We start from the raw sequence: 13,598 nt of genomic DNA on the forward strand, positions 1-13,598 counted from the left end.
TCAATGAGACATTATCCTATTTTCATCAATCAAAATATTCCCTTATTCCAAAAATACCCTTGACCTAAATTTAAAATTTTCTCCCTTAATATCAAATATCAAAATATATTTATTTATTTTTTCTTTCATATCACTTCTCTCTCCTTGTTCTCGCTCATCATATTTTCTCTCTCATCATTTTATCACACACTTTCTCTCTCCTTAATCTCTCCTATCACACTTTCTTTCTTCTTTTTTTCTCATTACACTTTCTCTCTCATTATACTTTCTCTCTCTTTAATCTCTTCCATCGCACTCTCTTCGCTATTTTTTTCTCATCATACTTTCTCTCTCCTCAATCTCTCCCATCACACTATCTATTTTTCTCATCATACTTTCTCTCTCATCATACTTTCTCTCTCAATCTCTCTTGTCACACTCTCCTTTTTTTCTTCAACACACTATCTCTCTTATCATACTTTCTCTCTCCTCAACCTTTCCCATCACACTCATTATTCTCTTTTTTTTCTCATCACACTTTTTCTCTCATCATACTTTCTCTCTCCTCAATCTCTCCCATCACACTATCTATTTTTCTCATCATACTTTCTCTCTCCTCAATCTCTCCCATCACACTATCTATTTTTCTCATCACACTTTCTCTCTCCTCAATCTCTCTTGTCACACTTTCTCCTTTTTTTCCTCAACATATTGTCCCTCTTATCATACTTTCTCTCTCCTCAATCTCTCCTATCACACTCACTGTTCTCTTTTTTTTCATCACACTTTCTCGCTCATCATACTTTCTCTCTTACTATATTTTCTCTCTCATCACACTCTCTCTCCTTATTTTTCTCATCACACTCTCTCTCCTCATTTTTCTCATCATACTTTTTCTCTCACATCTATTTTTTTTTCACTTATCTTCCTTTAAGGGTAAAAAAGGAACTTTTGATTTATTCCGATAGAAAATATGCAACTAACCAAACATTACTTTTAAGAGTGATATCTATGCTTATACTCATTCTATAATATAATGATTCTCATTCCAATTCTTATTCATAGGAAAGAACCAAATGCCCCCTTAATGTATTTTTCATTTTCTTTTCTGTGTGAAGGAACACCACTATACCAGGGCCCTAGAACATTGAGCCCAAGCCCAATAGAAACAAGTGCAATCCACGCCTAATAGAAGACGAGGAAAAGTAGAAGCAATAGAAGAAGAAAATGAAACGGCGGCGACAGGGCACTGAGAAGCCTATTAATCATCGACAATAGAAATCACAGAGGTCAAGAAGAAAAAGCCACCAGACATGGAAGAGCAGCAGCCGAGCCGAGTGCATTCATTAATTCTGTTTTTCTTTTAAATTTGTGTCCTGATAATTTAACTTCTGTTTTATGATGATCCATGGCTTTAATTTTGTTGATGTGATCCACACGAAAGGAGAATTTATACAAATGCAACAAAACTATATCGTTCTAGTTGGAGATCAAAATTTTGACATAAAATGATACCAGTCTGAGTAGAATAGCTGATGATGGTTCATGTTATTTGTCAACTTATGTATTATACCAACAGGTGATCCCAAACTCTTGCATCCCAAAGCGGCCATGAAATTGGATTTCCAGTTGCTGAGGAAGTCCGGGTAGTTCATCTTCCAGTCTTAGGTTTAAGTGTTTCGGATCAGAATCTTAAATAGCATTTGGATTTCCCAAACAAGCGCCAAGTTGTATCTGTTGTTCTGTTTTGTTAATATAAATGTTTGTGAACACTGAGATTACACCCCTACAAGAACTACAACTACAATATGTTTTTGCAACAAACTTTTAAGGACATGTACATTAGCAGGTGTGTGCATACCAAACCTGAAGTAATATAATCTCCTTTCTAAACAAAAATGTATTAATGTATACACTGGACAACAATATATTAAACTGAATGTAAGGTGATGTATACATAAAGAAAGGGGCAGAGAGTCTCACCAACTTAGGTCAAATGCTGATGGGGCTTCTTTTTGTTTTGTTTGTTTTTTCTTTAACTTGAAGAAACAGGGACCATAATGCTTTCTTCATCATCGGAAGTACTTGCGCTTGCATAGCCAGTTTCGAACCTTTTTCTTCTCTCAACAGCATCCTGCACCCTCTTGTTGAACTCTTCATCAGAGCCTACTAACATGTATCGCAGCTTGAAATTTACCCTATTGGCAACCATTATCTCATACCGTGGAATTATCCTATCGTCCAGAGAATAACTAAAAAACCTGCGATTGTTTGTTCAATTCAAGTGTAAGCATATTGTAGGAGGACCAAAATAGTTGCAAGTAGTTAGAAGACTTCACTATGTGATAGCACAATATTATGTACACAAAAACTAGTTCTCGTTTGATGCTTACAAATGTCTTCTTTTCATCTACATGTATTGTATAAGCATCTCCATGGTCACATGTATGCTGCTTATAAAATAAATGCATATTTATGAATTTTTGTAATGCCTTCAATATGCTAACAAAAGGAATGCATGGCGGTAAGTGGAAGTCAGTTGTTGCCTCAATTGAGCCCTCTTCAAGCAAGATTTTAAAGGCTCAACTTCTGTACATACCACAGATAAGATCAAGGGCTACCATGATATTATGTCAAGTCTTATATCTCCCTAACTCTTGCAACCCATCATAAGACTATTTACTTCAAATAAGTTTGAGTATCTCTGATAAAATATTTACCTAGGGAATTCGATAAGATCCTTAAGTGGCCGGACCATGACTCTTCTGAGGTATCTGTACTTGGGGCGGAGTGAATCAATATTGTATCGAAGCAACATTGGGAAGTTAGCAATCATCTCTCCTAGTGTTGGGAGACGTATACCCAATGATAGGAAGTACTTAACATTGCCATCTAGTTTCTTTGTGATACTGCAGCCAACTAGTTGTGGATCCAAAGCAATGACCTTTCCGATGTCCCCCTGAGTGACTCCAGCTTTAGTCATTAAAAATATGACCTGCAAAGTTTTTAGTGATTGAATCATTATGAATATTATGCCAGCAAACGCCTAAAGCAACAGAAGCATAATAAAACAAGTTTACAAAACTAACAAATATAGCATCCATCAGCTGTTCATCCATCGAACATAATTTAATAAATAGTTGGTAACTGCTAATTTCATACACTAACAATCTATCTCTTGGTTCCTGTGTCCAAGGTTAGTTTGTATTGAATGATAAACCAGCATTCTAAAGTACCAATTTCATTCATAAGAAACTCCATATGGGACATGATAAAAAAAATGATAATCCCGGTTAACCTCATTGACTATTTATAGGGTGACCGGCCTAGTCCACGGAAGTTTCCCACCGGCCACCAGGGTAAATCGGGAAGCGCAAGTGGTGGCCAGCCCACAAGCCCAGCATCCTTTGATTACGCCCCCCATTTGGAGAAAAAATTTCTGCAAATATGCCGTAGTTGGGGTTCGAACCGTGGATGCCTAGGTGACAACCTGGATGTCCTACCGCGACACCATGGCCCCAGGGACCCACATGGGACATGATAGAACTATGGTAATGATGGTCGATTGGTGGCAATTCAGCAAAACCCTGATATCTAATTTTAAACCTAGAAACTTACATGACCACTTGAGTTTCATCTTCAAACATGCTAGACTATCAAAAAATATAGATTAAAGTATTCAATTTTATCAATTTGAACCTAACAATTTTCTTCTCGTGGCCATAAGAAATCTATTGATATCTAGAATATCAGTTCATATATCATCAACTTTTTATTTGATCCATGCAAAAAAGAGGCAATGGATGCCAGAAGTTGAAGAAGGGGGAAGAACTTTAATAAAACAATAAAAATCCACCGTTCTCATCTCAGTAATTAGCTGTTGACCATACGGAGCCCACGCAAAAATTAGAAACAAAAGTGTGACAGTTGCCAAAAATTTTGAGGTCTTATGTATTTCCTACCACTGAACTTTATCAAAGGCAGCATCTGTAACTCATCAAACCATGTATGTCCCAACTACTTGGATCAGCTACATGGATCCAGTTTAGAAAAACCATATATAATTTTCCTTTTAGATAAGATGCAAAACTCTAGAAGCTGCTCTTCATCACGAACTCTTTGATCTATTAGTAATATCTTCATCACTATCCTCGTATTGTTGAGATTCAAGATATCTAAAGTCATAATCATATACATCCATCTTACTTATTCAGTTAATTCTTTCCATATTATTAAGACTACATGTTTTGTTTTCAGTTTTATTTTCCACTTATTACAACTTTTAGTTTCTAAAAATTTTCTACACAATTTAACGTTCAAATTTAATCTAATTACACTATAATCAGTTGCACAAAAGCATCCCAAATACATAGAGCAAGGGCATTTCTTTTGAATAACTAACCTAAAAAGACAAGGACTCAATGGTAACCCTTTACCTAAGCCTACAACTATAGAAAAAATCAGTCGTACCACTCCTAGTAGCTCTAAGACTAAGAAAAATGCTATCACACATTTTTTTATACCTCAACATAATTTCTTTTCTTCTACAAAATCCACCAGAAACTTTATCATAAAACTTTTTTTTTTGTCAATAGGAGGATACAGAAACTACTTTTTCTCTATATTTTTTCCACTAGTTATATTACTAAATAAATAACACCTGTGGTTGGGACTTCAGGGCATTAAATCAAATTGATCCTATATTTGTCAAACTTTCATCTCTTATTCTCCTCTCAATAACTCTTTCCCAAATTTTCATAATATACCTTCATCCCTCTCTACTTAGAACAATATTATATATTACCTTTACTAATTAGGCATCTTCTTAATTCTTAAAAATTGTTTGAATAACATAATTAACCAAATTATAGCTTGATCTTCTAACCTCTTTCAATCTTCCATAGGAATGATATTCAAACTTACACTTTTAACTCCCTTTATTCTTTTTTAAGCTTCTTTAATCTCACTTCATTGATAAATTACCAACAAATTTATGATCTTTAAATCTATTATAACTTTTAATTGCATGTTACATTATCATCAACAAGAACCTTCCAGTATTCATCTTTTATGTATCCAACATCCCTAATTATACAAAAAAATAATCTTGTCTCAGCTAAGATACAGATAGGGATAAAGTTGACATGGTATAAACATCGCGTATATTAACCTTAAGTTTATCATTGTCTCATTGTTAGATCATAATGTGTGAGTCATGTTTCTTTAACTATTTGAGATAGCTCTGGTAAAATCATGTCCAACACTTAGATAATCATAAATCTTTCTAGTTATATCCTAGCTAAATGTGATTCAATCTTATCATGGCAAAAATGTTTTCCCTCACAGAAAACATTATGATCTATTAGGAAATTGTCAACATAATGAGGTAAAAAGTGAAAGGACAAACCACTGGCCGTATTTTCTTGTACAGGCTATATGTCAGGAAGGAAGGAAATCTCACTAGAACACCACCAATAGCTTCATTTCTGACTCCAATATCCTGTAGGAATCGTACCTGAACAATGGCATAGATATATAAATACCATATCTCAGATGACATGCCAAATAATACAAAATACTGCTGTAATAGTTGCATGTGATGTGGTAGAAACAACGAGTAATATCACAACAAACTGATCAAACCTTGGGAGCAATAGTTGTCTCCAGATCAATACAAAAAACAATTGGTTTAACCATCAGTACTCTCTTCATCCCATCACGTTGAACACCAAGGTAATACAAATACTTCACGAGGGGTTTCCACCTTTCCTCAATGCTGCAACCCATTAAGTGAGGCTTGAAAGCTAACAATCGCCCAACTTCCTCTGTGGTTAAGCCAAATTCCTTGAGATACTGAACCTGGAAAAAAATGTCAGTATTACTTGTATTCTGATGTCAAAGTTCCTCTTTCTTAGAATGTCAATTTAGCAAATTTCATTTCTTGAACTAACCAATACACTTAGGCTCCTTTTGGTACTGTTGTGAAAAAAAAAACTGACTTTACAGTGAAGTATGTTTATAGAACATCTGAATCAAACTTGGAAAAGCTAACAGGGAAAGACACTTATGCTAAAATAATGGTGAAAAATCAGTTAAGCCAAAAGCAGCAAGCAATTTCAGCCTAGAGAAAGCAATTTCTAATTGCTACAAGATAATTTACTCATTCAACTTACCATAATGCGTTTTCATAGATATGTGTACACTTTTCCAAGCTAAGCTTTAAAGTAATTTGCATTTCTTCACCTTCTGCCAAAAAATTGATCTTTTGACAAAGGTAATATTGTTTGTCAAATTGTTGTTCAAGAATTAACTGAAAATGAAATAGTAGTTTAAGGATTCTTAGCATTTAACTAAAAATCATAGTATTTTGTGATCCCAAAAGATAAATTTATTATGCTATTCGGTATGAAAAAAAGTAATAGAAAAGATCCTTTATATAATACAATGGCAAGTACAAAAATAAAAGCATTTTGCACAAGATAAAAAGTAAATCTGTCATGTCATCAATTACCCAACAGTAATTGGCAAAAAAGAATAATGATAATTGGCAATTCTTCCATAATTTGAAATGGCAGGAAAACTTTGATATCATCACCCAATTTTTTTTTTTTAAGAACTATTAAGAATACTCACGAAGCATGAACACCTTACTAGCCATATCTTCTAAACTGAAATATCCAAGAGCCCTGGGATAATCATAGACCATTGTACCAAAGTCATTCTCATTCATCCCCATGTGCAAATAAAATTTAGCTCTCAACTCCAACTCCTCCATGCTTAAACTCAAAATCTGGGGGCAACGACTAACAACAAAGCCCATCCAATCCTTTCTCACTCCGTTACTCTCTAGATAACTTACAATCTCCTTCAGTTCATCCAAACTGCGCTCCAAAATGCAACTTGCCTTCAGAAGCACAAATCCCAGAGATTCCCCCTTCACGTGAATTGACTTCAACCATGCACATACTCGCCTCACCAACTGGAGATCACCAGAACACTTGCAAATTATTTTCCCAATTTTGGGGAATGTCATGTGATTGTGTTTCAACCACCTACAATATATAGAACCTAATCAGATTTGATGAACTGGAAAAGGATAATGGAAAAATAAGATCTTTCTACTGGAAAAGGATAATGGAAAAATAAGATCTTTCAAAAATCTGTTCGATTTATCCTACAATAGTCATCCTAGAGAAAATAGGTAGCTAAAGATGCTCACTTGACAAGTGCAACGACTCCAGAGCTCTGAATGTAGCTCTTAGCACGAGCATTGAATGACAAGTGGGCGAACTCCGGCATCAGTTTCAAGGCTGCAGCTCCAATCACGACCCGGTCTATAAATTCAGGCAGCGACGAGACAATCTTAGCGGAGTAGTTGATTCTGAGCCTTCCAGCTCTTAGGGCGTCCTTCAGCGTCTCCGAGGCAACCCCTCGACGGACCTCGAGGGCGCGTTTGAGAGCCAAATCATCGCTGTCGAGGAGCAAGCGCCTGAGGACAGCGGGCGGAGGGTCAGGACTCTCTGCCCGGGCGAAGTCGATGGAGCCAGGGAATCGGGGGACCCTCCGCGTGACGAGAGAATACTCTTCGATAACCTTCTTCCGCGTGATTTCATCTTCGTGTTCTTCCCGTCGCCCGCCGTGGCCAATTGGAGTTCCTGCGTCTTCGGGGAAGACAACAAGGGCGTTCTGGCGGCGGGAGAGGTCGGAAGCGCTGTCGGGACTGAAGTTCCGAGGGCAACTGGGGTCGAGGGCAGCGCGGAGGTAGGAGCGGAGAGGGCGATAGCGGGACGGGTCGGGCCGCCGCAGGTGAAGAAGGGTTTTAGGGTTTGGGACGGGAGGGAAGAAGATGGTAGCGCGGTGGTGGTGGCAATGGCATTGCATCATGCAGTACGGCTACGAATGTCATCCTCTCAATCGACCCTTATCACTAACGGCTTCCAAAAATATGATATAAAATTAATAACTTAAAACTATTGGATTAAAACAAATGGTCCCATGGTCTAGTGGTTAGGACATTGGACTCTGAATCCAGTAACCCGAGTTCAAATCTCGGTGGGACCTTTTTTTCCTGATATCCATTTATTACTACTGTCCATGTCAGAATATCTTTTGCCTTCGAGATTACCTTATCACCAATCCTCTGGCCTATTTTCTTCTTCACGAGGCCCTTTAAACTCAGTTGTAACATATGTCGGCCGTAAGAGTCCCCCATCTAGAGCTGTCAGACGGGCCAACCCATAGCGGGGCGGGTCGGCCCGTGGCGGGCTAATCATTTGACGGGGCGGGACGGGCCAACCCGCCAACTTGGCGGGTTGGGAAATTTCCAACCCAACTCATTCTAAGGCGGGTTGCGGGTTTGGCGGGCCAACCCGCGGGCCCATCAAAAATTTTTAAAAAAAATAAAAAAATATTTCATATCTTCAACATTTTACTTCTAAAAAGTTTTCTACAATTAAATGTATACATAAACATGTATTTTAAATATAAATGAACACAAACAAGTACTTTTGTTGGATGAAAAATACTATTTTTATTTCAAAATTATAACAAAGAAAGATAATAAATTGGCTTAAAACTTAGCTTACATGTATTTTTCAACCCGCGGGCCAACCCAAGCCTGTCGCGAGCATAGGCAAGTCGGGCGTGACTGACTTGGGTTGATAAAATTCCAACCCAACCCGCTTAAATTATTTGACGGGGCGGGTCAATCCGACGGACCCAACCCAAATTGACGTTTCTACCCCCATTATAGGTCTTCTGACAAGTCATTCCTATCACAACCTTCCAAATGAGAAAGTCAATCCTTTTTGTGACAAAAATGAAAAAGGACATTCCAACTTTATCAAATCATTAAATGGATACCTCTTTTATGAAAATTATCAAATGAATGTCCTATCAAATAAAAACTATCTAAAATATTCTCCAGTTGTCTGTAGATTCAAATTCTTTATTTCCAAATTAAATTTTAAAATTTAGAGTTGGTATAATCTACTTAAAAGGTAGAGGTTATAACATGCAGCAACTGTCAGTTAACTTTTACTTTTATAACACTTCATGGACCCTGTGTTATTTTTGATCAATGGGGAAGATTTAAAACTTTCAAATTATAAAAAAAAAAAATGAAAGGGGTTCATAGGACCCACTAGATATAAAATTAATACACAGTTAATTATTACAACACGCAGTAGTTATCTATTATTACAATAGTTCCCTGTATTATATACCATAGTAAGATATCCATATTATTATTTAGATGTCATAGTTCAAACTAAAATCAGATATATTTGTAGAATTTTTTTTTTTCAAATGAAAGACGTAATTAAAAAACATTGGACTTTTGGACTGACTGTTGTATGCGTTTTTCGATATATCTTAGTGACCGATGAAAAATTTTCATGAGACCGGACTGATCATTTTTACCTACTGTTACAATAATAATATTATTTAATTTTAATTAATTAAGGATAAAAAATCTCAATCGAATAGGTATTCAAATGTAAAAAAAAATGAAGTGGATTTCATACTACCCATAAAATATAAAATTAATATTATTTAAATATGATCCGATATGTAGCAGTTAGCACATATGACCTAATCAAATTGGGCATCGTGATTTTTTATTTTTTAAAATATTGTTTTATTTTAGAAAGAGAATATCTATTTTTATTTTTAAATTATGTTAATTTTATTTGTTATAATTTTTTTTAATTATATATCTTATTTTTTAAAAACTAATCAATTATCTACGTTTATGTATTGATCTTTTAAAAACATTTAAAATGCTCCCCTCCTCATAGTCATCGATAATCTTATATCCTTTATCTTTCTTGTCGGTGTTCTATGTTTTTTTCCTCCTCAGTCAATAATTTCATATATTTCTCCTCCCTGACCGATAATATTCTCAAAAGATGTTATTTTTTTCTTTATTGATGATTTCTTTTTTTTCACTCTTCCCTCTTTTTCTTCTATAAGAACAATAAATAGAAGTTTCTTATGTTGGACCTCGTGATTGTTTTGATGTGATCAACTAAGTTAGGTTAGACCTTATTTGATTTTGATCCATGTGTCTAACTAAGTGTGCAGGAGCATAGGAAGTTGAGCAGAAGACACGACTAGCAAAAAGGATGGCACGGGAAAGGAGCCGACTGGCTCGGTGCATCCGAGAGACGAAAGGATTGCAAAAGAGTACACCGGTGGATGAGAAGAACGTACGTGACGTTCGAGGGATGAGAAGCTGAAGAGAAGTCTGCTCAAGGAGAAGGTCAAAAACTAGGTTCGGGTAACCCCTATTCCGGTGGTCGAAATCACCCAAGAGATCGTAGAAGCAAAGGAGCGAAGTGGAGCTACAAGTGCTGCTGGAGGCGCCTTCAAAGGCTGTTGAAGGCGCCTTCTATGGAAGGCACCTTCCATGGCTGGAAGGCGCCTTTTGTGGAAGGCGCCTTCCATGGCTGGAAGGTGCCTTCGATGAACAGTGTGAATGCGCCTTCCAAGACTATGGAAGGCGTCTTCGGCCAGTCAAACTAGTCGTTTGCAAGTGGATAAAGCTTTATCCACTTGCCACGCTGGAGGCACCTTCCAAGCCCTTTGGAGGCGCCTTCAACCTTCGGATGAGATTTCCCAAGGGTTATAAAAAGACCCCTAGATCTAGAAAATTAACAACAACTTGAGAACAACTACTGTAATCATTTCCTAGTCCTTTCTAAGCTTTTCAAGAGTGTATGAGGCTTCTCTGCCTACAGAAAAGGAGATTTTTCTAGTAGAGCTTTGCAACCGCCTTGGATTAACAACCACCTAAGTGGTAACCAAGTCAAATCTATTTGCCTCTTCTTTTTATTAGTTGTTCATTTTTTAGATTAAAATTATTGTGATAGTGCTACTAATCTTAGTTGGAAAAGAAGGAAAAGGTTTTAATTCTTTTTTAACAGACGCTACACCCTCTCACCGGCCCAGCCGCTGCGCCAACAAGTGGTATCAGAGCTCAACCACCTCAGAAGGACTAACCGCCGACTGAAGCATCAAGATCAAGATGATGGCCGGTACAAGCATTCATCCACCAAAGTTTGAGGGAGACTTCGCACAATGGAAACACCGAATAGAGGTATTTTTCAAAATAGATTTCAATATTCTTTTAATAGTGAAATATGGTTTTACAGTTTCAAAAGATAAAGAAGAATATTAGTGGATGAAGAAGGAACAAGCCGACTTCGTGGCGAACGAGAAAGCAGAATTCCATCTACTCAACGTTCTTCCTCCCTAGGAGGTCAATCGAATCGGCAGCTACGACTCAACAAAGAAACTTTGGGAGAAGTTCCTGAAACTACATGAAGGAACTTCCGAAACAAACTTGTGAGACAGGACATGCTCCGAAATCAACTGACGAACCTCCGAATGGAAAAAGGAGAGTCGGTAGCACAACTACATGGAAGAATTTGTTAGGGTCGATATGTAGCTAGAGGGGGGTGAATAGCTCGTCGCGCTCATCGTTGCTTGCTTCTTGGTGATGATACACAGCGGAAAGAACAAGAAACACAAATACAACGCTAACACTAGGATTTACTTGATATCCACCTCAAGAAGAGGTGACTAATCCAAAGATCCACATGCGACACACACTCCACTAGTAAAAACACTCCTTTACGGTAACTACTGAAGGCGGAGAAGTCTTGTACAAACTCACACAACAACAAGAAGAAAATAAGAAGCAAATACAAGTAAATCTTAAAAGATATTATACAATGAACCCTAGCTAGCTTCTCCTTCTTGTTTGGAACGCCTCTTGACCTTGGAAGTGCAAAAACACCTTGCTCCAAGAAGCTTCAAGAACTGGCGGTGAGCTCTGGAAATGTCGCAGTGAAGTGTCGAGAAGGATCGGGCGAAGTAGTGCTGAAGAAAATGCTCGCAACAGCTTTATCCAGCACCAACGGTCGGATCCCAATCGATTGGATTACTTCCAATCGATTGGGGAGGCTTTGGATCGATTGGTCAATTGATCCAGAGCGCCTCTGTGCTCTCTTGAACTCGCTTGAATCGATTAACCGATCGATTCACTCACCCTTGCAATTTTCCAGCGCTCCAATCGATCTCCCGATCTATTGGAGGCTCCCAATCGATCGAGAGATCGATTAGGAGAGCTTCTGTGCGACAAGCCCAGCTTCCCAATCGATCCACTGACCGATTAGGATGAGAGTTTGTCGTGGGACAAACTCAATCGATCAATTGATCGATTGGGCATGAGCCAATCGATTGATTGATCGATTGGCTAAACCTGATTTTCCCTAATCAAGTCCCAAGCCCCTAAAGCCCAACATCTGGTCAACCACGACCTGTTGGGAATGCCTAGCATCCGGTCACCCTCGACCTGCTAGGACTTTCTCACCAAGTGTCCGGTCAATCCTTTTGACCCACTTGGACTTTTCTCCTTGTGCCAAGTATCCGGTCAAATCTTTGACCTACTTGGACTTTTCAATACCAAGTGTCCGGTCAACCTTGACCCACCTGGATTTCCACGTGCCTGGCTTCACTCACCAGGACTTCCCTTCTGCCTAGCTTCACTCACTAGGACTTTTACCTAACTTCACTCACTAGGGTTTTCATACTGCCTAGCTTTACTCGCTAGGTCTTTCATCTGGCTTCACTCACCAGGATTTTCCAACTATCTGGCTTCAATCATCAAGACTTCTCCTCTGCCTAGCTTCACTTACTAGGTCTTTCACCTGGCTTCACTCACCAAGACTTTTTATCTGCCTGACTTCACTCACCAGGACTTTCCATCTGGCTTCACTCACCAGGACTTTTTCTCTACCTAGCTTCACTCACTAGGTCTTTCACCTGGCTTCACTTACCAGGACTTTCTATCTGTCTGACTTCACTCACCAGGACTTTCTATCTGCCTGACTTCACTCACCAGGATTTTCCATCTGCCTGGCTTCACTCACCAGGACTTTTCAGTCAAGTATCCAATCAGTCTTGACTTACTTGACTCTTCTTCACATCTAACTGGCCAACCTTGACCAATAGAGAATTGTACCAACAATCTCCCCAAATGACCGATCGCACCTGCAATCTCCATGTATTATCAGTGTATTGTCAAACATCGAAACCCAAACATCAAGACTCAAACTTAGTCAACCAGGTCAACCTTGACTTAGGAAATATTGCACCAACAATCTGTTGGACCCCGTGGTAGTTTTGATGTGATCAACCAAGTTGGTTAGGTCCTGTTGTGTTTGATCCCTGTGTCTGAGTGTGCAGGAGCTTAGGAGCACAGGAAGTCGAGCAGAAGATGCAGTTAGCGAGAAGGACGGCACGGGAAGGGAGCTGACGGGCTCGGTGCGTCCGAAGGACGAGAGAGCTGCGGAAGAGTACTCCGGTGGGCGTGAAGAGCGTGCGCGGCGTTTGAGGGACGTGAAGCCGGGACGGAAGGCTGCTCGAGGAGAAGGCCGGGAATTGAGTTCGGGTGAGCCCTATTCCGGTTGGCCGCAATCACCCAAAAGAACGGAGTATCGGAAGTTGAAGAAACCAAGCTGAAAAATGGAGCTGCCAGCTTGAAGGCGCCTCCATCATGAAGGCGCCTTCAACCCTGTTGAAGGCGCCTTCAACAGGTCAGATTTGACCGTTTG

The 13,598-nt window shown here is 38.7% G+C and overlaps 1 protein-coding gene and 1 non-coding gene across 2 annotated transcripts; one reads left to right on the plus strand and one right to left on the minus strand.

Annotated features, from left to right (window-relative positions):
* Positions 1-1,770: 1,770 nt before the first annotated feature.
* Positions 1,771-7,885, minus strand: LOC122042576 (transcription termination factor MTERF2, chloroplastic-like). Its single transcript, XM_042602753.1, has 6 exons — positions 7,199-7,885; positions 6,626-7,031; positions 5,623-5,838; positions 5,387-5,494; positions 2,700-2,974; positions 1,771-2,240 (listed from the first exon to the last, which is right to left on the minus strand). The coding sequence occupies exons 1-6, from the start codon at positions 7,861-7,863 to the stop codon at positions 2,015-2,017; spliced, it is 1,896 nt and encodes a 631-aa protein (XP_042458687.1). The 5' UTR covers positions 7,864-7,885; the 3' UTR covers positions 1,771-2,014.
* An 83-nt stretch (positions 7,886-7,968) lies between these two features.
* TRNAQ-CUG lies at positions 7,969-8,040 on the plus strand. Its single transcript has one exon. It is a non-coding gene; the product is annotated as a tRNA-Gln (tRNA).
* The last annotated feature ends 5,558 nt before the right edge of the window (positions 8,041-13,598 follow it).

The sequence above is a fragment of the Zingiber officinale genome, chromosome 2A (assembly GCF_018446385.1).
Source record: "Zingiber officinale cultivar Zhangliang chromosome 2A, Zo_v1.1, whole genome shotgun sequence".
NCBI classification, from domain to species: Eukaryota; Viridiplantae; Streptophyta; class Magnoliopsida; order Zingiberales; family Zingiberaceae; genus Zingiber; species Zingiber officinale.

Coding starts and splice junctions, on each gene's coding strand:
- LOC122042576 (XM_042602753.1), bottom strand. CDS start 7,863: ATGATGCAATGCCATTGCCACCACCACCGCGCTACCATCTTCTTCCCT. Junction 5,839..6,625: donor TAGAAGATATGGCTAGTAAG/GTGTTCATGCTT, acceptor ATTTTTTTCCAG/GTTCAGTATCTCAAGGAATT. Junction 2,975..5,386: donor ACAAGAAAATACGGCCAGTG/GTTTGTCCTTTC, acceptor AAAACTTTGCAG/GTCATATTTTTAATGACTAA.